Source organism: Strigops habroptila, chromosome 4 (assembly GCF_004027225.2).
Source record: "Strigops habroptila isolate Jane chromosome 4, bStrHab1.2.pri, whole genome shotgun sequence".
NCBI classification, from domain to species: domain Eukaryota; kingdom Metazoa; phylum Chordata; class Aves; order Psittaciformes; family Psittacidae; genus Strigops; species Strigops habroptila.
Window position 1 is genome coordinate 82,400,701 of NC_046358.1, and position 26,881 is coordinate 82,427,581.

Below are 26,881 nucleotides of genomic sequence, written 5' to 3' on the forward strand. Positions count from 1 at the left end.
GTACCGCACATGCGCAAGGGCCTGTTCGCCCGCCCGCCCGCAGCGTAAACAAGGGGCCGGCGGGGATGAGGAGGCCTCGGGTGCGCGGCGGGGGCTGGGGCCGCCGGGGCTGAGGTTCCGCTGCCTGCTGGAGGCGTCCTCCCCCCCGCCGGACGGGGGTGGCGAGGGCCGGCCCGCCATGAACTTGGCCAGTCAGAGCGGCGACGCCGGCAGCGGCCATCTGCTCTTCGCCAACTTCAACCAGGACAACACGTAAGGGGGCGGCGCCCGGGCCTGAGGTGGGGAGAGCCCTGGCCCTGAGGGGGACCCCGGGGGATGCTGAGGTGGAGGGGGTCTATGTGGGGTGTCCCCCCCGCTCCGGTGCTTCGCCTTCCCGTGTCAGGGAGCCCCGCGCAGCCTCGCCGCCACAGAGCGGGTCCCGCCATCCGTGTAGCGAGGAGGGGTGGGAACAGTCTCCTTCTTCTCTGTGTGTGGAGCTGAGGGGGGTGAGGATGCGCTTGAAGACGGATAATGGGCTGCCCGAGCTGTGGCTGCGGTGTGTTGCCTTTTCCCCAACCCCGAGTGTTGCCCTGGGGAGCTCTTCCTTCTTGTGCGTGTGAGGCGTTGCTCGCTGTTGCTTTGCGGAAAGGAGGGAGGGCTGTTTCTCTTTCTTGATGGTGCTTGGCTTTTAGGAGGACCCAAGCATTAAGATCCAAGTTTTCCAGGAGGTGCAAAGAAAGACTTCATCTGAAAACTCATTATTGTTCTCTTTTCGTACAGCTTTGTTTATTTTCCCCTGCTGTCTGTGTTGAAGCAGTATAGAATCATAGAATGGTTTGTGTTGGAAGGGACCTTAAGGCTCATCTAGTTCCAACCTCCTGCCGCAGGCAGGGACACCTTCTATTAGACCAGGGTGCTCCAAGCCCCTGTGTCCATCCTGGCCTTGAACACTGCCAGGGATGGGGTAGGCTTAAAGGTATTTTTACAAGCCTGTGCTTGTTTTGGTTTTGAAAAAGAAGCCTTTCTCATATAGTCCTTGAAACTGCACTTAGTTGTGTTTCAGCTCTAGAAATGGTCAGATCATTCATGCTGCACATCTTGGAAGTCATTTAACTGTAGCAGCATATTTAGCTCAATTAGCACATTAAGTTTAAATGGGGTATTAAAAATCATTGCTTTTCAGTTCAAGAAATCACGAATAGTTGGAGCTGGAGCCCTGAAGATCCTTTAAAGAAGGATTTGACTGTCTTAAATACCTAAGAGATGAAACTGGGGGCCAATAACCAAAAGAACTTGTACTTGAGAAAGGAGGAGTTTTGTTTTAGGAAGTGAGTAAGAGGAAGTGATCTCAGGTTGGCATCACAAAGCATAATCCACGTGTATGGTGGTGGTTTCTTTCTTTTAGCAACTTGCTGGTTTTACAAGAAATATCTTGTCCTCACAAAAGAGATCTCTTGACTGTCTTCAGCATGTATTGTGGCATATGGGAATTGTGAAGGAAAGAAGGTTATTTGTGGTGGCTGCCAAGATTGAGGAGGAAGGTCCCATCACAGAAGGACATATTCTGTTTGCTTTTATAGGTTTTGTTGAGGTGAAGAGATGAACAAGTGGGGCTGGATAGGCTTGAGACAAGAGACTTTAACAGTAAATAACTTATGATAAAGGATGGGGGGGAAGCAGTAGTCTTCTGTGTGTTTTATAAGTAAATCATTATCCATATATTGATTCCAGGCAAAGACCTTTGCAACTACTTTTCAGTTTTTTTTCATCAAGTACCATATAGAGCTCACTATGCCATTGTGCATATAAAACAAGGCCATGTTTTGCTCAGATACCATCCATTTTTCACCTATTACTAGCTAAAACAAGTCGTAACAATGAGGAAATCTGTCACCTCTTTTGCAGTTTATAAAGGTCATTATAGGAGGTTTTGAAGTTAAAATGTGCTGTCCAGCATCGTGATCTGAAAGTTTTAGTATTTCTTCTTCCTTAAAGCAACTGCCTATTTTCAGATGCACCTTAGCTTTGTGGAGAGCTGTGTGTATTTAAAGATCACTGAGTTGTGACAAAAGAACCCCAAGAACTTCTCTTGAACGAGAGAGCTGCAGGCTTAACTTGAGAACAAACCCAAGACAGAAGTAACAAGAAAGCAAATGTAATAAGTTCATCCAGGTGCTCTTTGGCTTGTACAGCTTGAAATCTTTCCTCAAGGAAGAGTAAAGTGTGATTCCTTTTGAACTCTGAGTTTATGGGGGGGAAAAAGGAACAACTAGATAATGATTTCTTTTCTCAACTTTGTATGCTGCTTTGCTACTTTTTCCATTTAAGTTTTGTAAATATCCGAAAGTATTCTTAGATTTCTGTGCTATAGCTGATGATTTTATTTATTCAGCGTTCTCATGTCCATTGTGCAGGTAGATCTTATTAAATATTATTTATATATGTAAATAATTTAGTGATTAGCTGATGAGAATTTTGGTGCTGTCTCTTTTTATGTGATCCAGACCTGGCCCATATTGATCTTTGCAGTTCAAAGTCTTGGGATAGTAGGGTTTTTGTGTCATTTTTGAGTATTTTTGCATTTTCAGATACCCATTATAGAAATGTCATAAATATAAAAAAGTTCCCGTTCATACTTTTGTCTCAAAATCATGGGAATAATTTAAAAGGCTACTTACTTTGATACAAAGCAGATGACTGCATGGTGTCATATGTCCCTTCTTTCTAATAATGTCTCAAAGAAGTCTCTGTAAGGAAAGTAGTAAGTATAAAACAAGTCTTGCAGACATCTTTGTGAGCAGCTTCTTCCTCAAACACTTGTCTGATGTGGTGACCTGAATAACCACGTTGTGTTGTAGTTCTTAAACTGTGTAGAACTTAGTGACTGTGTAAGTTCTTTAAACTGACGATTTATTTGATTCTTTTTGCCCACCTATGATCTCTCTTAGTTTCTTGTTTGAATAGAGAAGCAAGAAGTGGACTCTCAGTGTTTGTTAGTATACTATTCTATATATCTAGAAGATCACTGTTCACCAGGTGACAAGAGCTGCAAAGAACGTACTAGGAATTAATTACTTTCCATGCTAGGCCTCAGAAAGCTTACTTATTTTCACCTTACATTACAAGTAACAAGTCTTTCTCCAGGCAGGCAAGGTAAACACATGCATATTCTTTCAGCCAATATATGAAAGACAAGCTTTGTTTATGTCTTTCCAGTCAGTAGAGCTCACATCATGCTTTAAGGTATGCTTCAGTAATTAGAAAAATTGCTGACAGACAAAACTGGAAAACAAATTACCTGGGTGCATTGTTGTTATTGCATTTAAAGCTTTTACCTTCAACTTAACAAGGTGCTGGTTACACTCAGGCTCAAGTGTGTCTTGCTTACCTAGGCAGCAGAGCCAATTGCCTTGTACTTGTTGCTGGTAAAAATAGGTATTGAGCTAACATGTCCTTGGGTTTGTGAAGGGTTGGTAATTAATTATTGTCTCTTGTAGGAAAGACATGAGCTTCATGGTGGCTTTTAGTCTTGGGAAATTGGATTGCTAGTAGTGAGAAGAATGTTGTCAGCATAAGAGTCGCTGTTGCTTTTCCCCTGGCTTTTAGCTGTTTGTTTTTCCCAGACTTAACTTTTCCTTGTTAATATTAATTCATGGATGCTCTATGTAGTGACATTGTCTCTTGGAAGTAGTATCTACATTATTGCAAGTGTTGTCTTGCCTCTTTATTCCATATTGCCTTAAGCTTTATTTACATGGGAGCTTCGAATTATTGGCTGGAACTGGAACTCTGCCTGAGAACACTCCACCTATAATGTAGAAGCGGTTGGTTTGTGGCTTCTCTTTGATATGTTTTCATTAAGTAAAACCATGGAGAAGGTCATTTTCAGAAGATATTAGCGTGCTTGGCCCTAGCCCTTTTCCCCAGTGAATCAATCATTGCCCAACTGGTTGTGACTGGCACTGTCTGGTTGAGGGGCAGAAGCTTCAGCTTGCAGATGAAAGCAAAGTAACTGATCTGAATTCAGGTGCCAGCAGTGGAAGCTTGTGGGTGATCTCAGTGCTGGGTATGTTTTAGCAATTGGAAGTCTTTAACAGTAGATACTTGGTAAGAAGTACAGCTTAAGCCTGAGTGCTGTTTGCATTCCTTCTGGGAGAACTGCTAAAACTGAGCACAGATACATTTATTGAAAAAACAAACTCACCTTAAACTCATACAAGCTCTAAAACCCATAAGGAAAATAAGTAATGTAATAGAAGCTTGTAACTTCTATTAAGGATAACTTCAAGATCTCAAAGCTTATATTTATCTACAAAATGGGTAAAACTTTCAGTCTTTAAACTGTTACAGGAATATTCCCAGAGAAATGCCTTTGGAAGAACTTAAAAATTAATTTGTATGCTGTTCGGATTCAATTTGCAGAAAACCCCAACACGTGCTTGTGAAATAATGCAAGTCAAGAGACTCTGGAGAAGTTTTGGTCACCTTAAAAATAAGCGATTGTGTGACTGTACATAGAAACAAAATAGTTGATGTAGTTTTGAAAACAGATTCCTGGTGAAAGGACTAAAGGGAGCCTTGCGTTTCGACTTACAATGAAACACAGGTTTATGCCTTATTTGCAAGGCTGCCTTTAGACTCTGCTTTCATTTATGTGTGGAGTTAACATCTGACAGGTATCTGTCCATATATCTGTTCTTTCTGATTTAGTTCTACCTTCCCCCCCCCCCCCCCCAAATAAGTCAGTTCTATGATCTGAGCAAATGCTTATAGTTCTCAAGTTGTATAGCATGCTTCATGTCACAGAAGTTCTGGTTGTGTACTATGTCGTGTTTGTATCTCTAGTAAACTGCTTGTGGTGAAACGAACAAGGGTTAGGTGCTGAGCATTCACTCCTCTGACTTTGTTTCTAGGTTCAGGTGTCATTCACCCATGATCCTTGAGGGCAGAAGAGCTGGGAGGCTTTAAGGCTAGGCACACAAAAAGGAAGGAAGGAAGGATCATGTAGCTGTTGTGCTCAGGAAGGATAGCAGAGAGAAGGAATCATATGCTGTGTTACTCGCTGTTGTTACGGAGGAGGTAGCAGCCGAGGTGGGCTTGCCAGAGGAACTGTTCCTCAACAGGCCACAACTTAGATGGGAATTTGGGCTGAGAGTAGTGATGTTGCTTGGATTTGAACTTTCTGTTGTCCCAACCTATTGCTGCATGTTAAGTGATGAGCAAGTGGGGTCTCCTTTTGCTGCAGCAGATTTCAGTTTGTGTTGGTTTTCTTTGAAAACAGGAAAATCTCCTGTGGGTTATCAGTGTTGCTGATAAATCTGTTGAACATGAGGATTTCTGTGTCTAGCTCTTGCCCAAAATAATGATGTTCTTGACCTTTTGATTAAAACATGTCTGTGAGATGTTACAGCTTTCGTTTCAGCAGACATTTGGGAGGGGGAAATAAAGCCAAGTAAGTTTCCTTAGTAGTTCTTATGTCATTTCATTGATTTCTTTTATTATTCCACCCTTCTTCATAAGCCTTTGTTCACAGAATGTTTTGTCTTTGGAAATTTACATTGTTTTTTGAAATGGAGCATTAGTATAATGAGACTGTATCATAATGAAGGTAGGTTTAATTAACCAGTTATTTAAAATAGGAATGACTTCTGGAGTTGTTTATACTGCAGCTGCAATTGATTTTTGATCTTTGGGAGAGATGCCCTTTGTAGGATCTTCCTGATTAATGTAGAATATTTCTGATTAATAGTTAGTCTTCTATGGTGCAGAAAGGGAAAAACTGGTTTTCTTCCTTCTGTATGTCTGTTAAAGAAGCAAAAGAAAAACCTTTATGATTCTAGCCCATCTGAAAAAACTTGTTTCTAAAGAGCCAGAGATTGAACCAGCTGATTTCCCACTCTAGGTGAGCGCACTTACAGTGAATGTCAGCATCTTGAAAGGAGTGAGTGAACTATCTCATACCACTGTTTGCTTGATGAGGTTAGTTTTAATTATTTATGATAGCCACTCTTGAAAATGCTCTCAAGATTTATGTAGCCTTGCATCAGGCTACAGTATTATCTTTGAAAAAAGGCGGTGAACACAGTTGCATAAATCATGGCCATATTGGTCATTTTGCCTCGAGTAGACAACCTTGATGGTGAAATAACTCAAAGTCTACAATCTAAGGTGTGTAATAGAGGCTGCACATAACAGAGCTAAAAGACCACCTGTGTGTAGCATAGAAAAAAGGCAAAATTTTTAATACTCTATTTTCAGTTTCAGTCTCTCATCAGCTGCTGAAAATTGGTGATAACAAAACATAACACTCACATTGTAAAAGGAGCTTCTGATAAACTACAGTAGCTTTTTGTTGGTCACTGTCTGTTTGAGCAATAAGTGAATGGTCTATTGATCGTGTTTCTTCCTCATATGGTTACACATTTTTTTCAGAGGTGAAGTAATTTTGGCTAGATATTTGTTTTGTGGGTTTGGTCATTTAGGTAGCTATCAGGCATCTTAAAGGCTTAAGTGTAATATCAGTGCGGGGGAAGATGGGGGATTTAAATCGCTATGGTTGTGCCAGTGTAACTCAGCCTAGTGACTTCTCTTATTACATATAAAAAGCCTTTTTCCAGTAGTTTCATAAGAAGTAATTTGAGAGTACATTGCAAAAAAGCCCTCCAAGACCAAGAATGCTGTTCTAGAAGAAAAATGGGTTGTTTTGCACTTATGCTTGTATACTGCAATGGGTTTAATTATAGTGACTCGAGCTGTTCTGTGCAAACAAATGATCTGGAGCTTCATCACCTTGATCCTGAAAGAAATAACAAAAAGCAGTTGACATGGCTGGAAAGGTCCATTCTGTGCTGCTTCGTTTTGTCTTCTACTCAGACTAATGATTTTTATCATGTATGCAACTCGCTTTCACCACTGTCTAAAGCTTATTTAAATGAGCTGTAGGTAGTCAGTAGGACAAGAAAAAAGGGCTTCCTCACTGGTTTTAGTGTTGCTGTCAGGAAAACAGTGATGCAGCAGTATTGCTGTATTTAAAGCTTTATGTACAACACAGGAATCAATTCTACCTAGTAATACACTTGCAAGCAGAGCTGCTGTGTGGCATTCTCGGTGAGGAAATCATCCCATGTCTTTTGTAGATCGTTTATATTGCAAAGAGTCTTGTGACTCCATTTATTTTTAGCGTGGTTGAGAGCTTGTTTACCTTTGTGAAGTGACAGTTTTAATGTCATTCTTTGTTAAACTTTCTTTTGAGGGAAGCAATAGATGATCTCGGAAAAGCTTTTTCCTCCAAATTTCAGTTTCATAATTTTCTACAGAATTTGGATTTCCATTGAGCTGTGCAAAAGTAGGTGAGGAAAAACGCTGAAGCATCTTTGGCAACTCATCAAATAGAATCTGCTGAATGTACCAAATTTGTCTGAAATAAAATTAAATTCAATATTCCTAAGGAGACTTAGAGGAGCAGCAATGCAATCTTGTTTTATAGTTGCTTCTCTGTCTCTAAGGCTAATGTGCTTTTTTAATATCTTGGTTATTGAATCGAGGGAGGTTTACTTCTCTTGCCTGGATGTTGCATATTTTGAAGATTTAAACCTTCTCAAATATAATTTCTTAACCAGACTGTGCCAGTTATATTCTTTTGTCTAGAAGAGAAGGTCATACCATCATGGAGAGGTTGATTTTATAGCTTGGGATCTTAATTTCAGCCATTTAAGGAACAATGTTTAATCTTCTGGGTACCCAGAAGTTTAAAAAAGGGCTCACTTTGGAGCCATGAGAGGAATATACAGCAAGAACAAGAAATGGAAGAACCTGTATTGTATTCTAAATGCAGAACTAATTGTCAGTGCGTCTGAAGGAGAGAATCATCTCGCTGAGTTGAGAAGGGCATTTTGGCAGGCTGACTGGCTGGGTTGCATTTGAGCCTTGTAGTCAATGACTTGCCACAGCTTGGCAGATCGAAGTACATTTATTGGGATTTAATTAGTTTTACTCCGTGTATCCCGGCAGGAAGAAATATCTGAGCTGTAAGCATAGTAATACATTTCTGCACAACTGTATTGACTGTTAATTTTCTTTTTCTGTGGCATAAAAATCATCCTCTGCATGGGGAGAGGAAAATAAGAACCTGCCATTGTCTGCTGCCTTGATTTGTAAAGATCTGCAAGACAAGTCTAAAGGTTTTTCTAGCATAAAATTGAAGACCTATCTGTGACTCTGACTGGAAAAGCAATTAAATAGTCTGTGAGCTAAGTGTGAAAATTGAGTAATGGAGGAAAGAGAGGGTTGTAGTCAGTTTTTGAATGTTCTGCTATTGTTAAAATCTGTTTAACATCAGTGAATAGCATTTTTAAGAGGGTGCCTCTGATCAAAGATTCAGCAGAAGTGTTTGTAAGGCTGAGACCTGACTGGGCTTTGGAGGTGCTAGAATATCATCAAATAAAACCAGAGAAAATTAAAGTTGGCAGCCTTTAATTCCTTTTTATTATTATTATTATTTTTAATGTGAAAGCTCTTTTTGGGGTGCTTGGGGCAGGTTACAGTGTAAGGAGCAAAAATTCCCAGACAGCCCAGTGTAAAAGGTCTTTGAGTTCACCTCTAATGATGAGACAATGATGTAATTGGTTTGCATTACGTTATCCAAGTCATCATCTTTCCTCCACACTAAAGCTTTTAGGTTGTGTGGAGAAATCCCTGGCTTATGTTAAGCTGTGAACTCTCATTTCATAAAATATGAAGCAGGATTCCACACCTGGGGTAATTCTGAAGCTATTTGGTCTTTTCAGAGTTGAGGAAGCTACTTGTGTCTTTCGAGGCTTTTTTGGTCAAGCTTTTTATTGCTTTTTTTACTGAAGCTTTAGAATAGGGTAAGAATCTGTCCAAGGGTAATCACAGCTGATTTAGTTGATGTTCCTGACTGGCTTGTTTCTTTTCCAGATCCCTTGCAGTTGGCAGTAAATCAGGCTACAAATTCTTCTCCCTTTCTTCTGTGGACAAATTAGAGCAGATCTATGAATGCAGTGAGTATCATCTTGTTTTCTTTCTGTTTTTATCCCCTCAATCAGCTTAATTTGGGAAGAATAAGACACCTTTCATTTTTTCACAGGTTGGTTGAAATTGACATAAGAGGAACCTTAAGTGTATGATGAAATATCACACAAAACAATTGAATGCGGGCAGGGTAAAACCATATATCAGTGTTCTGTATTTAAATTTAGCTGATATGTTGTGAAATTTGGTATTAGCTATGAGGAGAACTCTGCTTTTGTCATGCTGTGTCCCATAGCCAGGTTATGTAGCAGCTTGGCATTTAAAATACTTTACTGGTGTGAGAGTGTCTTTTGGGTCTTTATACTGGCTATTGGGGCAGGCAGCCGCTAATATACCTTCATCAAATAAGAAAACAAAGTCTCGATTATCTTTTTCTTTAATCCTGATATTTGCTGTTAGAAAAATACTTTTTAACATGATAGCTGCAGATTTACTTGTCTAAAAAGGTGACTAATCCAAATTCCCATAACTTCTCAGTACTGATCACAGTTGAGTAGGATATGAGGTGAAACAGGGGGAGGCTTGGGGGAGAAGTGGTATCCCCTGTTTTGCCAACACTTCAGACTTCCCTTTTTTGAGGTGCTAAGAAGTAAACTATGAATGCTATGTGTAAACTCCATGTGAACAGATGGCACCAATAGCTATGATGTCAGCACTTATGGTTGGATCCTGGTGTGCCATGCTATCCAGAGAGTTCAGACTTTGTTCTCTAAGTGACCTGACCCTGTGGCATCTTAAGTTTGAAAATGGTGTATGATTCAGATCACCTATTATCTGTGGTGACAGCCCCATTCTATATACAGTCAATGGAGAGAAGTAATTGTGAGGTTCAAATTAGGCACCTGTGGTCAGGTTACAATGTGTTGCAGCTACCTTTGCCTGTTTGAGTCATTGTCTGGTTGTACTGGTTAATGGGTGGCTTGAATTCCATTTTATGCCGTTGAGTTTGGGTACCTGACCTCTGTAGTATGTGAGGCACTTAGAGTGTCTGGACTGATATGACCTCAGGGGACCCAGTGAAGATGACTCCTGTTACACGAGACACTGAATAAACATATTGAAAGAGACTGAACTGAACTTTGTGGGGCTGCTGCTTCTATGTAGTCCTTGAAAGAAAAAATACAGATTGGGTCAAGTGCCTTGCTCAAAAAAACCTTGACATGAACTGATAAAGCAGCTGAGATTGGAATTTAGGCCGACTGGTTCCAGTCTTGTCTTCAAACTGTTCTGGGATGCCTGTGTTGGCTTAACCTCATTGATATGGTAAAGTTTCTTCCACGAGTGTTAAGTCTGTAAATACACAGCACGGTGTGAGGTAACATTTAGTAGAAAATTTGACAGTTTGACCTGTGTAAGCCAAACTTTGCTCATGGGACATGCAATATCTGCAGCAAATCTAAGTATTTGAGACCTTCATATTTGTTTTTGTATGCAGTTGAATGCTTTTCAGCCTTGGGCTTGCATACCACACCTGCTTAAAATTTGGTATGAGGATGGAGGGCTTCCTGGCTACTGGTAACTCCTTTTTGCAAGAAAAGCTGTCTTGAGGCCTCCCAGACATGTGCCCCCTTCTCCCAGTTCAGTTTAAGTAGGTCTAAAGACTTTGTGTTGATTTCAGTGAGCACTTTTAAGGTCTCCTCCTTTCTCTTCTGTAAGAATGATCTGCAAGTTCTTGTGTAGGTGTCTAAAGTAAAATACAGAATATTCCCCAGATGTCTTGTGTTTGAGAGGGCAACTGAAAAGACTGGGAAGTTTCTTTGCTCCCATCACTGACTTCTGCTGTGCTTCCATACAAATTGCATAACTCCTTGCTCGGTTTTGATCCCCTTGGAAAAAGAAGCATTAGATTGGAGGGTGCTTTAAGGCTTAATAGATGCTGATAATGTGCTTCATGTTCTTGGATTAAAAATGGAATAAAAGCACAGCTGATCATAATCTAGCTGGATCTAACGAGCTCCTGTCTGTGGTGCTACATGCTTGTGTTTATGAAACTGTAATCTTGTTATGTATTTGCTTGTTCTCCCCTCACTGCTGATACTTAAATCGTTTTGCAGTTCTTTTTGTTCTTGCTGTATTTTGAATTGGAGTTTCTGGCAACACTCAGTTGTGTAGCAGAAAGGAGAAAATAGAGGTAGAGAAACCCTTGTGATTAGCAGCACTGCTGTAGGATTTAACTAGTGCTTCTAAACATATGATTACTTCAGGTCAGCTGAAGGTAGGATGTGTGGTATAGCCTCCTACTCTACTCGAATGGTTGCTCGTGAGGGAGCATACATGACTTGGCAGTTGTGGAGAGATTTTATCGCTTCTTCCTGTTAGGGAACACAAAGGAACAGAGAAGCAGCCTGTATTTTTCAAGTTAATTTAAATTAAAAGCTCATCACTAAGCCTTTCTCTAAAGGTAACTATCTGTATTATAGTAAGCCTTTTTTACAGTGAGCTTGGAGGATAGTCTATACCTTTTAAGCATTTTCCTTGTTGAAAGTGTTTTCTTCTCTGTGACTGCTTAGTTCTTGACAGTGCTCTTCCCTGCGTACTTTCCCTGCTGCCTACACTTCCCGTCAGTACAGTGTAGGACAGCACTTTTTACCAACTGAATCTGCTGCTCCTCCTCCTCTGAAATACCAGTTCTCCTGCCTGGGAGAGTAATAAAGCAAAGAAGCTGTGTCTTAAGGCACAGTTGCCCCTGAATGGGTAAGAAGCTGTGTTTGCCCAGGAGCAGGGAGCAGTCACACTGTGGTTTCTGGGCCTCTACGTGCTGCGCTTCTGACTCTTTTAAAGAGATGCCATCATTAATGAAGGACCCTGGAAAGATAACCTATACTGTAAAAGATTTGAGAATCTTTTATGTTACTGGTCTGATTCAAGGAACATGGATCTCTTTTTGAAAGTCTCTGCCTTGATTTATTGAAGCAGATTTCTATATTTATTTTTTTCATGTGTTGTGTGTGGCATCAGCAAAATGGAAGACAATTCCTTGAAAACAAAGTCATTGCTAAAATGCATTATCCCTCTTGGATGAGGAAATTGAATTTTCAAAGCCTCAGTAAGCTGTTTTGTCTCTTCTGGAAAAGTACCGTATTAAATACGAGATTCAGATAAAAGTCAATTATGTTGCATAGAATGCTGCAAATGCTTAGCATAAGTCTGCTCCTTTTCCATAAGGAGACTGTTTCTCTCAAAAAGAATGTAGAGCATTAAATATTTTCTGTTCTTCTTGAAATAACTGCCCAGAAAAAAAAAACCACTTTCAAAGCAGATTTGTCACACAGCAGTGACTTTATCTACACTGAGAATGCTGGACAGAACTTTCTTCAGGGAATTTCTGTCACTGGTGATGAGAACAGTGCCAACTAATTATTTAATGTGTCTCTTGGCCAAAACAGAAGCCTTTAGAAATAAGCTTTTTCTTTACTGATGGTTTTATGGTTTGGAACGTATTAAGCATTGAGCTAGTCCAGATACTGACTTATACAAATTTGGTTGTTTTGATGGATCAAGACCAAAGGCTCAAGTCATTTGTCTTGATTCAGTTCTGTAATGGAAGGGTAGATGTAGGCAGTAGCTGTGGGAGAGCTGCAGAGAGTGGAAATGCTCTCTCCAGCTTTCTCCTGCTCTGAAGACTATGTCCACTCTGGGGCTTTTGGAGAGGAGCTTCAGGGGATGCAAGGGGGAAGCACACATGCCAGAGTGACTAGTGTTGGGACTTGGACTCCTGATGTACTATAATCCAATGCTGTACTATAATCCAATGCTTTAGAAGTGCTGCTTTGCCAGAGATCCTGGACTCCTCTTCCTCCTGCTGTCTTCCCCACGCTTGGAATGGTGACTTGTGTTCCTCCTTTGCCTCCAGTGCTTCCATAGTAGAACAGTTGACAAAAGTAGTGCTGTTTTCTGGCTATGCATACGTGCTGGGCTTAAGTGATTCCTATACAAATTGCTTTTAGGGACTGTCAGGTAAAAGATGGTCTGTGTAAAAATGCTAATAAGAGGTTGAACTTTGAGTACAATAAGGCAAGAGGTGTGTAAAAACACAAAGATGTTCGGTCATCAGAATCCTTTCCATGCATAGTATAGCTTTAAAAACAAAATACACCAAAAAACCTTAAAACACGAAACCCCCTTTGTTTTCCTAAATTTCTGCAGAGGTAAGAGAAGATTGTAAAATTCTGGAATTTGACTATTTGCCCTTTTTTGTATCTTTGGAATTCTTTTCTGTTGGATCTTAGTGGGGAGCAGTAGACACTGTTCTGATGCATAAACTGGCATGAAATCTTGGGGATGGGGGAAGGAAACCTTCGTAAATCATTATTCACTGTAGAGTTTCTGCTTTATAAGCCTGTCCTGCATCCCACTTCGACTCTGAGCTGCTGTGGTAGAATATTTGAGGTGTTAGACTGTATTTTCTTAGACAGTATTTCCTGTTGATGTGCATCGTTCTTCTTCCCTGAAATCTCCCTCTGTGTTTTCCCCTTGCTGTTGTGATTCCTCAGCTGACACAGAAGATGTGTGCATTGTGGAGAGGCTCTTCTCCAGTAGTCTGGTGGCCATAGTTAGCCTTAAAGCTCCACGCAAGCTCAAAGTTTGTCACTTTAAGAAGGGGACAGAGATCTGCAACTACAGTTACTCCAACACCATCTTGGCTGTCAAGCTCAATAGACAGGTGAGTAGTAATTTGGACTAGATGAAAACATGGGAAGGGGTTGTGGCTCTTACCGTGGTACTTCTGCTGATTGATGTCTCTTCCTTTGGTGGCAGAATTGCTGCTTGACATTACCTTGCAGTTTTGCAACTGTAGCTTGTGTATGGCATCTTGGTGCTCTTATTTAAGTGGTTTTGGCTCTGTGCTTATGCATTTACTCAGGAAAATGCCCTGAGTAAGCTGGGCTTGCTCGGAGTAGGAGGTTGGACTAGAGACCTCCTGAGGTCCCTCCCAGTGTGAATCATCCTGTGTCCTAAATGTGACACTGACAATTTCTGTTTAGGCCTAAATTTAGAGTTATCTTTTCACTTCTTATGTCTTTACAGTTTGCTGAATTCTTTAAAAGTAAATAAAATCAGTGAACTGGTGAATTTGAGAGTTAAGTACCAGGAACCATAGTTTGCTGTATTACTAAATCATTAGTAGTACATTAGTCTGCAAATACAGACTTGTCTGTCCTCAAACAGCTCGTTCAAAATACAGAGAATGGCATCTGAAGGAGAAAATCTTTGTAGTATCCATCCCTCCACCAAAATTCAGGTGTGGGAGGATGGGATTCCTGTTTAAAATAAGGGGGACAATGGCTAACTTGATACCTGACATAGTGAGGTAGCATTAAATGAGTAACATCTTGCTAGTCATCCAGATGTAGTCTACAGAAGTGTAAATGAGATGTTGAAGAACTTAAAGCCCTTCGCAAATGATTAATTAATAGGCTCAATAAATGGTTAAAAAGATCTTGTGTGGTGTTTTTTCTGCTTACCCAAAGCAGAAAATTATTTTCACATGTGAATTTGCCTCTTGAAGGAGGGGAAATAAATAAGGGCAGGTACAGAATAAGAATTAAATAGCTTCAAATGAAGGTTTCTGGCTTGCTGCCTTAAACTAGTAATGTATTAAACTAGTAATGTAAAATCATTTTCACTTAAACCAATTTGCACTAGCGTGGTTGAGAGAAGTCAAGTGCACTGGTCAGTTCAAGTGACCAAGTCTAGCATTGCACTGTTGGAGCTTTGTCAAGATATGATTCTTGTGTGTCTTCTATCAGATTTATTTCTTCCCATCAGGTGAGTACAACCTTTTCTCTATTGGAAGGTACCTACTGCATTTTTGGATACATTTTCTTTTTAGGATTGATAAATTAATATAAACTCCAATTTGATAGCAGCACTTTGTCCTCTCTCCCACATCTAGAGGCTGATAGTATGTCTGGAAGAGTCTCTTTATATACACAACATACGAGACATGAAGGTATTACATACAATCAGGGAGACACCTCCCAATCCTGCAGGTAAGTGTGTTCTTAAAAGCCAGTATAACTCTGAAAAGTGCATTCTGTGTCAACATGGGATGTTTCCTACAGGGAACTGTAGCATTAGTAATTCCACTTTCAAGTAAAAGTAACAATTAAATACATGAGTGCTGTCTTAAAGCCTGACCATTTAATCCAGGTGAGGGTTTTGAGAACAAATAGCAGACTCTGCCTTAAACCGCATCCTCCCAGTGTTTTAGTCTCCTAGAGTGGATGTGTTAAAATGTTAGAAGTAGTGGAGAGACAAACTGGATTTTTCCAGCACTTATAGTTAAAGGCTTTGCCAGGTTAATGCTTTAGGAGTCATGGCAGGCTGGAAAATTCTATTGCTTAATCAGATGTAGCTTCCTTTGCTACTTTATATAAAGCTTTAATTTATGTTAAATAGTTGAACATGTTGCAGGTTGACTCTGAGCTTACTCTGATTCTGTTGATACCTTGTGAGGGTAACTTGAGTTATCTTTGTAATACTCAAATGCAGAACTAGGAAGTTTTGCTGCTTAAGTCTTGGAATTTAACTCTCTCTAATTCTGTTCCTGCATCCCTTCTAGGGTTGTGTGCTTTATCAATAAACAATGATAACTGCTACCTGGCCTATCCAGGAAGTGCAACTATTGGAGAAGTACAAGTCTTTGATACTATCAATCTGGTAAGGATCTTTGTGAATGCTGTTTCTACCTCTGAAGAGGCATTTTTGCGAAATCACTTGCTCAGAGAGGAATTACTAGACATTCAGGTTCCCCTGCATCAGTTTGCAGTGTCTCTTATAGTGAGGCTTCACAGAACATTGGCAAAGAAAATAGATGCTAATATTAGATAGGATGAGTAGAGTTGGGCACACGGGTAGAGTAATTTCTATTTGAATTGCCTTTTAAGTATCTTTCTACTGCTTGTACTTTCTATGCACATGCTTCAGTGATAATTCTATATACTTAGCAGTTAGTAAAACAAATACTGAAGCTCTTGTCCATAAAGTAAGACCCATATTTTCCTTGAATGCTGTCTCAAGCTGCTCTTAACCTGTACTGTACTAAGGTTATATTTTATTGATTCACTCCTGCAGAGAGCTGCTAATATGATCCCAGCTCATGATAGTCCCTTGGCTGCTTTGGCGTTTGACGCGAGTGGTACTAAACTTGCCACTGCATCAGAAAAGGTAAAGTGGCTTTTTCTTGACTCGTCAGCAGTGATAAAAACAAAATTTGCTTTGAAGCATTTTCAGTAGGTTTAACCATGCACAATTCCATCCACAAGTGCCAAAAAAGAAGGCTTAGAGTTACAATGGCAAATCTTAGTTAAGAACTGTTAATGGTATTTGACACACACTCCATGCTGTGAAATGTTGGATGATAATGAGGTTATTTAAATAAACACATTTTAATCTAGCTGTAATCAGGACAATCCTCTGTTTCTCCCTTTAGTGCAGGATGCTTATTAGAAATTAGTTGTCTTGGTTTGATGCTGTCTTCCTAATGAAAACAAGACAGTTAAAGTCAGAATAGAGAGAAATGTCGGTCTTTGGCACACGATAAGAAATTGCCAATCTAAATTGTATAAACTAGAAACTCTGAAGCTTCTGCTCTTTGAGTAGAAAGCTTAGAATATAAAGGTGTAACTGATTGCATCTGATAAAGGCACAAAGACATCCAGGTGACTGTACTTGTGGTACTTGTCTAGTGTTGTCATTCTCATGATCAAATATGATAAGAAGGGCTGTGCTTGATGCATTGCTTGTTCTCTACATTAGTAGCTCCCACCTCTTGTTGTTTCTCTAATCTTCAAACACATCCTACGAACAAGCTCCATAAATATTTCATGCTAGTATGTGGTGTGCATCGACAGCAGTAAGTTAACAGCAAAATGGTTTGCTGTTTGTATTTGTACCCTGCTCGCTAGAGCTATTACACAGTGAATGAACTTGAAATGAAATACTATTTTTTTCTTTACAGGGGACAGTAATAAGAGTGTTTTCCATTCCAGAAGGACAGAAACTCTTTGAATTCCGAAGGGGGGTGAAGAGGTAAAGTTCAGCTGGTCTAATTATCTGGAGCTCATTCCTTACGGTAGATCTCCAGTATATTCTGCAGTTGAGCTGACATCCTGATTCTTGCCTATTTAAATTTTCATTCATCCCTGCCTGTACGCTTATTACAGTTTCAGCTTGAATGTCTTCCAATTTTACTCCTTTGGACTTCACTGTTCCACAAAACAATCCTGTCAGAACTGTATTCCCTCTGTCTTTTAAAAACTTATTGGTGAGGGAGCTTGTTTAAAGTGAATCACCTTTTGTAAGCTGTATTGTATTCTTACAGCAATTGGAGGTAGCACATCTAATATTCTCACGCTCTTCTAAATCCCTGGGATCATTGATAGGCATTGTGAAATGGTGCTATGATTTGTGGTAGTAGTCACTTTGTAGTTCTACTGTACTTTATACAGAGGTAAGACTCAGTTCAGATTGTTACTAATTGACCTCATACCTGATATACATCAGAGAACATCATTAATGGGGATCTTGCTCTTGCTTTAAGAAGGTATCAGAGAATTCAGAATGCTTATTATGGAAATGTTCTTTTTTCTTATTTGTGAAGCAGTGGTGACTGAGAAATCTGCTTAATTATTAAGCCAAAGTATTTGGCTTAATTGTGAGTCACCTGCCATCACTGACAGGAGAAGAGCAGCAGGTGAGTCTACCATACAGCTACAGTTCCTCCCAGCTCTCTCAGTACAGCTTTTGTGAACATAATGAAGCACTTTAGTGGTGAATGTGCAGAAAGACTCCTACCTACCAAAATGGGGAAGTAATATTCTCATTTAAGTCAATTTCCATGAGTTAGTAAACACTAGCTTTCTTCTTACACCAGTTGGTAGAGTATTAGAGTGTCAAAGATAAAATGCTTTGTTTTTCATTTCCCCCCCAGGTGTGTGAGCATCTGTTCGCTGGCTTTTAGCATGGATGGCATGTTTCTGTCTGCATCCAGTAACACAGAGACGGTGCATATCTTCAAACTTGAGACTGTGAAAGAAAAGTAAGTTTCAGAGATGCTTTAGGTTTTGTAAGGAAAAGGCTTTATGTAAAATTTATTATACCCAACAGGATGAGTCTGTGGACAGACTTCTTTTGAGTACTTCTCTAAAGTAAAGGGCATAAGAAGTCACTTATGCATTAGCAACTGTAGCTGAGCTGTGCACTGTTCTCCCAGTGAACAGAACAGAATTTCTGCTGAAGAGAAATTGGCCGTTCCTTGGCAGAGGAATGTGAAGCAGTTCTAACATTCAGTTACATTTGTGTTTCACCTCTGCTGACATCCATATGCCTTCCACCAGCTAATAGGGCTTTAAAAGGCACCAGATTGTAAAATGTTCCTGTTTATGATTTGAGAGGACAGCCTGTCTTATGTTTCTGTGGAAGTTGTTGGAAACAAGGATTTGCTTAGTGATAAACAGGTAAGATCCTGAAGTGTAGCACTTTCCAGTAGATCTTGCTCTTGTATAATGAACCTTATGAAATGCAGTTTTATAAGCAGAAGGGTCAGTTTACAATCAGACATGCTTAAATAACAGGCTGAGGGTATGTTAGGACACATTGTGCCCTGTAGCATAAATGGAGTGCATTAGAGTTCTCAAGGGTGTTTGTTATTTCTGAAGAGAAACAAATAGCTGCTTAATATCCTTAAAAACAAAGATGTTTCATAGTGTTTACACGCCTTTAATGTGAATGCAAAGTCAGTCATTCTTTTTTCTTCTGACTCGTAGACCTCAGGAAGAGCCTACAACCTGGACAGGTTACTTTGGAAAAGTGCTGATGGCCTCCACAAGCTATCTGCCCTCTCAAGTAACAGAAATGTTCAACCAGGGTAGAGCCTTTGCTACAGTCCGCCTGCCGTTCTGTGGGCACAAGAACATCTGTGCACTCGCCACGTGAGTAAAGAAATGGAACCTGCATTCACGACCCTGCTGGGGTGCTGTGCTGTGGAGAGGCTGATTCTGTAGAACACAACGTTATCTCCAGCAGTATACAGAGCAATGGATCACCTGTAATCGTTTAAGTTTAAGAGCAATGTGTTAGCTCTAACACCTCACAGTCCTGTGAGGGCAAGAGGAAAAGGCATAATAGGTGGATGAAACTGGGCTATTTCTAAGTGTTGTTTAGAGATGTCTTTTCATTTTGAAAGAAGAATGTTGAAAACCCATAGGCTTACAGCATTTGTCTCCATTTGTGCTGGGAGGGTGGATGCTGTGTGTTGTGTTAGTGAATTGCAAAATCGGGCAATCCAGACCAACCATTAAAGAAGTCTTTGAAAGCAAGTTCCTATTATTCTTATCTCTAAACCAGCATAGCACTCATTAAAGTTAATTTTGAGGACTCAATTAAATCTTTATTCTGTCTTCACTAAAGGCAGGTCCTATTTGGCACAGCTACAAAAGCAATAAGCCGAGTGGTAGTAAACTTATTTTGTGGGGGGTTTTATTGTTTTTATGCTAAATTGACTTCATGGCTTCTCACTTCTCTGAGCTCAAAGCATCTTTTAAGCAGTAATTAAGCCTTGTAACATTTCTGAAATAAGTAAATGCTTCCCATTAGAATATTTGTCTCTGGAGTTGCACAAAGCTGGATAACAGGATGGGAACTTCTGAATCTGTTTTACTCAGTTATATAAGTTGCTTGATTCCTGTGGCATCCCATTAGCCCCAAAATGTGGTTATGCCATACTTCTTATGCACAGTTCTGTCCTAGGTGCTCTGTTTAACTGTTAAATTGCTAACAGCTCTCTGTCTAGGGGCAAGAGTGTGGAAAATAATGACTTAAACTGGTGGGAGGGGAGCAGAGTGTGCTTTCTGAACTTCTCACTAGTCTGTGCTCTCCCCTGAACCTTTCTAGAATCCAGAAGATCCCTCGTTTGTTGGTGGGAGCTGCTGATGGCTATCTCTACATGTACAACCTAGACCCCCAAGAAGGAGGAGAGTGCACACTAATGAAGCAGCACAAGTAAGTCCACGTTAGCTGAGGACTGTTGTGGTTTATTTCTTAACAGAATTCAGTTTGTTCTTAAACCGAGTTCTGTTCTGCAAAAGTCTTAACTTGGAACAGCTCATTTCTTTAAGCTAATCTTTTTCCAGGCCTCTGACATGAATGAGTAACTTCAGAATCCCCCTGAGCCTGCCCTCCTAGTGTCTGCTACGCTAAGCACCACTTTACCAGCAGAAACTTAACACTGTCTGATTGCAGTGAAGGATCAATCGCTGTTAGCTCTATGATCCTGTTTCCCCTTACTTGGCAGTTTGAGTTGAGTTACTTAAACAAGAACTTGAAACTACTGACACCATCCTCTTCATCAATAAATGAAGTGGTTACAGACATGAGACGGAGATGTTAGGGTGACTTCACAGAGGGGAATATGGCCTATGAAATTATCTGTATCCTCTCTCTACTGCTAACCTTAAAAACTTCCTTGCATGTAGGCCAGCCAACTAATGTTCTGTAGCAATACTGTAAAACACATCTGGAAAATATGATAAGGAGTTGTTTTTTATAAGGTTTGGCAGGAAATGCTAGGGTAATATAGTTGGATTACTTACATGATCAATTGTAGAATGAAACCCAATAACTCATGATAATTCAGATTTGCAGCTTTGGTCAATCTGTAATACTAGTCAAAAATCATAGATTTGTCTGAACATTTTAAGGTGTGATCTCTGTTTTCACTTACAGATTAAGTGAAGTCTCATAGAAGGAAGCTTTTATCAAGTTCTTAATGTCTAAAATGCTCTAATACCTTCACTAGAGGGTTTCCTAGTGTATGGGTATGAAGCAACCACCTCTGTTGTGGACAGAGATCAAGTGACAATCTGTGATATTGCTATTTGGAACAGTGGCTATTTTTATTAATCAGGCACTATTGTTTTGAGTCTTTTTTGACCCCTAGCTTCAGCTACTAGGATTTAGATCCTGATGCCATGTCAGAGGCAAGCAGGTCACTGATGAGTCTTCAGTGTTAAATATGAAGTGTTGTCAGATGCCTTCTTGACAGGCCTCTGGAATGGATGGACCAGATTTCACCTGCTGCATGTATATATGTTGGGTGTTTCTGCACATCTAATGAGAGATTCTTCTGTAGCTATCAACTAAAGCTGTATTATGCCCTAGTAGATCACCTTTGCAGCTAAGCTCTCTCTGCTTGGTAGGCTCGATGGCAGCATGGAGCCAGCCAACGAAATCCTAGAGTCTGCATCCCACGACCGGCCCTTGGTAGCACAGACGTACAGTGCCGCTGTGACTAAAGGTACATATGTGCCTTCCTCACCCACAAGGCATGGTAAGGAGAAGGCTTGAAATGGGGCAGAGAGCACCTCTGTGTATTGCTTCATTCTAGATGGCTCCTGAGCTCGTCTACTTCAACACATCATAACTGCGTATGTGTGATGTGGAGCATTGGTGAGCGGTAGGAAAAGAGGAGTTGTAGATGTGCAGTGGCTTCCTATAGATGGATCACTCATCTTTGCTACTTCCTGGGTAGAACTTTGATTTGGGCTGTGGTTGATTACTGTAGTGATCCTTGCAGCACTTGCCAGATGGTTCTTGAGATGCCCCAACGTGATTATTTCATTCAGGAGTCCTGCATCCAAACCTTGTGCAAAGCATCTGAATTATAGACCCTTTCCTCTTTTTTTTTCTTTTTTGACAAGGTTAAGTGCTCCTGTTGTTCCTTTATGGGAACTGTGTCCCTTTAGTTAGCCTAATTTGCTGCCTTGTTAAGAGAACTTGGTTAATACTGCAGCTCTCCAAGTCAGTGGAGCTTTTACCATCTTTGTATGGCACTCAGGTTAGTTGCAGTTGCAGCTGTAACGCATGAGTGGAGACTAAGAAAAACATGTTGCACGCATACAAAGTAGTTTAATTTTGATAATGAACCACTTTTGGCTTGGAGAAGCACAGACATAATAAAATCAAACATAGGGTGGCAGTCAAACTGTTACAAGTCATGTCTGGTACTTCAACTCTAATCGTTCACTTTGGATCCAAGCCTTAGTTTGTGCTGCTGATTCCCCCAACTACTTGTTCCTTTCTCTGCAGCCTATACAGATGACCTGGGTGCTGTGGGTGGAGCTTGCCTGGAAGATGAAACCAACTCGCTTAGATTGGATGAAGACAGTGAGCATCCCCCCATGATCCTTCGGACAGACTAAACCTTGACCTGTGAACTCACTCCTGAAGCAGAGAACACTGGCTTGATATTTCTTGAGGAATCTCGTGTTATGCTGCTATGAACTTTGACATGAGCTGGGAGAGAGGATGACAGACTCTTACTGTTTTAAGTCGTAGCTGTAGTTCTAATTCTATACAATTGGAAAAATACATGGTTTTCAATTCAGTGGCTTTTAATCTTGCTTATCTATTTTAGCTGTGTTTATTTTTTTGTTGCCAAAACCTGCTGTTTGTGCAGCCCTCAGAGCCTACTAGCTTTGCATGCGTTCATGTGCCAAGCAAGCATAGGAGGGGGAGAGAGAGAAGCCACTTTATAACAAACTCAAGTTTGTATTTTTTTTATATATGTATATAATATTTAGCTTATATAAGGAAGGAGTAGAGAAGTGGTTCTGGAAGCTGAGACTTAGTTCTGCACTGACAAAGGTCCAAATGGTTTCCTGTGCATGGGCTTGCAGGCATACCTAGTGACTGACATGCAACCTTTCAAATGCAACGGCCTGTTTTTTGGGGTTCTCCCTTCCCTTTCCTGGACCACTTTGTTAATTAAAATTCCTTCTGAATGTTGTGTATTTGTGGGACTGTTCTGTTTGTTGCAATGGAAATCTGGAAGTGTTTCCCTGCATAAGCATGTAGAATATAGAAAGTGCCTTTACAGGGAAGAAAAGGAGTTGGTGCAGGAAGAAAGCTAGAGCGAAGGAGGAATTGCTAGAGACTCTTGTTTGTACACCTCTAGTGCTTTGGTGTCTGTAGCCCGTAGTGGCTGATAAGCTTGTGGGGGTGTTTTTTAGAGAAGACTTGTTACTTTCTTTGTCTCCCATAGATTGTCTTATTTCCTTGGCAGAGTAGCAATAACCTTGGGTTTTTTATACTTTTTTTACCTTATCCAAAGCAAGGATTGTGTCACGCTGGAGGGAGTATGTAGAGTATGACAGCCCCACTCTATGGACAGCCTTAAGGTTTTCAGCTGGAAGGCATTGCTCTCAATTCTTGCTTCTCTTCAGTCTGGGGCTGAGGGTACTGCTCTAATAGTGAAGGTTCATGGTTATTTTTTCCAGATACTGATGTAAATATAAATGATTTTGAAAGATTAATTTTCTTCTGGGTTCTCTTCTGCTGGATAACAGGGGTTTTGGTTGGTGTTCTGTTAGGTTTTTCTCCTCCCTTTTCATCAGTGCACCTCTTGTGATACACTCCAAGGACTGCTTGTCTCTTTGGCAGTTCTGGAATAAATGCTTAACTGCCCTGACCCTGGCTAGGGCTTTCCAAGGCTGAGCAGTGCTGCAGACTATTTTTAGGGTTGTAATGTGCCTTTTCTTAAGTCTTGGGTAACAGTTAGCAGGCAAGTGATTAGCAAAGTACTTAGTGAGTGTTACTTTCCTTTGCCAAAATGAGCTTGCTTTTGCCTTTTGTGTAGCAGTGTGGGTTCCTTCCTTTCTCTCTGCTGGCTGCTTGCAAAGAAATCAAACCAGACAAGGAAATGGCAGATCTTGAGAGGAGGACAGAAGCTGAGTTCTCCAGCTACATATGAACTCACTACCACAACTAGACAGCGATGTGCTTTTAGGATTTGGAACTGTGTTAACATGTCTTCCCTCAAGCAATAGCAGGCAGTGTTCTTTGTCCCCAAAGCCCTCTGTGGGTAGGTGTGCTTCCCCATCCTCTAAAGTGCAGAAGATGGTGATAGCTGCCTGCATCAGCGAGGCTACTGTTAGTCTGTGTAAGTGGAAGATGCTTTAACATGTGGGAGACAAGGGATCAGGCTTGTTTAGTTACTGAAAACCCTTGACTGTCCTGAGCAGTTGGCTGGAGTGGCTTGTGGTGTCCTCTCCAGAACCCAAGGCATCCAAAGCAAACCACTGAGCCATGCTGAAATCTTGCTTAGTCTTGACTTTAAGCTCTGGCTGACAACTAAATTCCATGGTCTGGAATTATGTTGTTGGTTTTTTTTATTGCAATTGCTATCAGCTTTGCTGTGGCTGCAGAGTAAAATACAAGTCTTGAAGTAAACAGAAGCTCGATGAGCTTGGCTGGCAAACTGAACCACCCAGGAGCTGTCAGATGTCTGCTTGTTCCAGACTAAAGCTGGTAACGTTCCTGATAACATAACTTGGAGGCTTGGCGTAGACTCCACAAGTAGAGTTAGCAGTAAACACACATAAGCACAGGTCTGCTAAGCACACAAGTTTTACAACTCTTGAGTGTAACAAAGGCCATCTTACATAGTAAGATATACCCCTTAATGTAATTACTAACTTCTACTGCTTACAATTGAGATCATTTATCATACTAACCTTACCCCCTTCCTAACTTTCACACCTTATCTTCCACAGGTGAGTTGGAGATCCTGCATTCACTGTGTTTGTGTCTTCCATGTGCTGTTGTGTGCTCCGGTGCCATGCACTGACTGTTGAATCGCTGTGCCCTGCACAGAGCAGAAGTATTAATGTTCTGGGGTTAGTGAGCAGCATGGAGCTAGTGGGGTGGAGTAGGTGGGTTTTGGCCCCCACTGACAGTGTATTTGAGTGGTGACAGTAGCTTGTCTTAAGTTCATTGCATGAGGATATAAACTTTGTCTCAGATAAAGCCTGACTAATACAATTTCCCTCTGATGGCCTGAGGCCCTCAGTCACCACCCTGTTGTGGTACATTACCAAAGTTAAAAGCCTCTCAGGTTGGGGTTTCATCCAAATAACACAAAGATTTTAATGTATTTTTTATTTAAACATACCAGAAATGCTGTTTGCAGCTGCATCCTCACCTGAGCATGGAGCACACACGATTGCACTGTTAATGCTCTATGGATCAGGTGGCATCTGAACACTTCTATTCTGCTGGTCTAACAGCCCTGGATTCCCCAGGGTGAGCCAAGGAGGCTCTAGCCCTGTGGCCATGGGCTTCCAGTCATATGATATGGGAACACCTTTACAGCCACTCTCTTTTTAGACTGACCTCCCTTGGAAGGACAGTGTTTGTTTCATGACAGTGCGTGTCTGTCTAGACACAGGCTGTACTTCTTGATAGCTTTTTAATGCGGTAGAGGGCTAAGGACAGAGATAGGCAACTGAACCAACCAAAGCTGGGGAGGGGGGAACACTTTAAACTTGGAATCCTAAACTCAGGTCTTAGATTGCAGTGGGATCTGTTCCCAGTGAGTACTATAGGGAAGGAGCTGTTCCTCTTGATGTGCAAATAGGTAGTGAGCGTACATACTTCACTCCTATCTTGACATCTGTGTGTTTACTCTCTATTTCAAGTTCTGAGGCAGAAGTCTTTTATCTCTGGTCTCTTATGTCCCTGTTTCCAAAATACCAGTGATAGATACAAATCTAGCAGCTAAAAGGCTGGGCCTGGCACAGGAGGAGGAAGTAGAAAGCATGAAGAGGTTAGTAAGAGCTGTTCCTTCTGAGGCCCTGTTCATTTGTGCGAGTGCTCCCTCTGGGATCAGATGTGTGCATGTACCTTGCTGCTCCAGGTCCTGTGCAAGCGAGTATCTTGGTCCTCTGCAGAGGGTAGGGGTAGAGGTGGTGGCTTTTCAAGTCTGTCTGAATGCAGATAAATACCTGAGAAGACTCTTAATACAGAGACAGAGGAAACTCCCATATGACCTATGTCTAATAGTAAAAAGGGAGGAATGGAGGAAGAGCCACCAGCTTGGTGAGTGGGGTTAGCATAGAGCCCTGAGAAGCTGCTCAGCAGAGAACTCGCTATGTTACATCCCATTCTGTGCTTCCTTGGCTCTAATAATGGCATTAGCACCAAAGCAGCATGCAGCAAGAGGGTAGAATTTCTTTCCTTGTAGGCTGCTGAGCTATTCAGTAGACCCCTGGTGTGTGCAGATGCTCCACTCCTGTTTGCAGAGCGAAAGGAGCCTTTGTCTAAAGCATTGGTGGGCTTTAGTCACTGCAGAGGTTTGGAAAGTTTTATTCTGTGCTCCGTCTATGCTGGCTAACAGATTTAACCTGTTAACATCTGGGAGCAAGGCAGAGTGTCCTCTCCATATGTGCAGAGCAGGCCTTTCTTATGCTGGAATCTGTGCTGCACCATGAAAGGCTTGCAATGAAGAGAGCGTGGCTCTGACTGTAAATAAGCCCTTTCAGATTCCAGTTGCACAACCAAAGGAATTCAGCAGATTCCTATTTTTCTAACCATGACATGCCTTCGTTTTAACACTCTTCCCATTGCCCAATCTCATCTTCCACTGCCTTGAAAGTGATGGACAAGAAGTTTTTATTCTGGCTTGCAAATAGCTGCAGTTGTGCCCGTTACAGATGTCTCAGTGCTGTGGCTTTGGCCATGTGGCTGCAGTGATCTGCGCCCTGACTCCCCCTGCACTGGTGCATGTGTCCAACTCATTTCTCAGGAGTGGTTCCCAAACCTGTAGCTCTGGGTTTCTATGGGGTGTTGACTAAACCCTTTGTCTACCTGGACCTATTTGCTCTTGCATTTGCTTCCTTACCTGGAAAAAACCCCCCTGCATCCTGCAGTGCTCACTTACTCTGTTCAATATCTGTGTTGATAAGTGGGAATATCTAACATTCCACCTCACCAAATGTCTGGCTCCCACTGCTGCCCATCGCTCTTTGTAATTTTATAACTGCCTAAGAAATTAAATCTGTGTTGCCATAAA

At 41.1% G+C, this 26,881-nt stretch overlaps 1 protein-coding gene across 4 annotated transcripts; it reads left to right on the forward strand.

Moving 5' to 3' along the window:
* WIPI2 (WD repeat domain, phosphoinositide interacting 2) lies at positions 1–26,881 on the forward strand. 4 transcript variants are annotated; one of them, XM_030483497.1, is made up of 12 exons: positions 1–252; positions 8,917–8,999; positions 13,524–13,693; positions 14,927–15,023; positions 15,596–15,693; positions 16,108–16,200; positions 16,994–17,064; positions 17,966–18,073; positions 18,801–18,965; positions 19,927–20,034; positions 21,231–21,361; positions 22,120–26,881. In XM_030483497.1, exons 1-12 carry the CDS (start codon positions 179–181, stop codon positions 22,230–22,232), a joined length of 1,311 nt encoding a protein of 436 aa, XP_030339357.1. In that variant the 5' UTR covers positions 1–178; the 3' UTR covers positions 22,233–26,881. The 4 variants fall into 4 exon arrangements, with proteins under 4 accessions (XP_030339357.1, XP_030339358.1, XP_030339361.1 ...); XM_030483498.1 differs by having other exon boundaries at positions 21,231–21,328; XM_030483501.1 differs by lacking the exons at positions 21,231–21,361; positions 22,120–26,881 and adding an exon at positions 20,127–21,222 and having other exon boundaries at positions 8–252; positions 19,927–20,061.

Excerpts from the sequence above, each read along its gene's own strand:
- WIPI2 (XM_030483497.1), top strand. The coding sequence starts at position 179 with ATGAACTTGGCCAGTCAGAGCGGCGACGCCGGCAGCGGCCATCTGCTC. Across the intron at positions 253-8,916 it reads AACTTCAACCAGGACAACAC|ATCCCTTGCAGTTGGCAGTA; the intron begins GTAAGGGGGCGG and ends TTTCTTTTCCAG. Across the intron at positions 9,000-13,523 it reads AGAGCAGATCTATGAATGCA|CTGACACAGAAGATGTGTGC; the intron begins GTGAGTATCATC and ends GTGATTCCTCAG.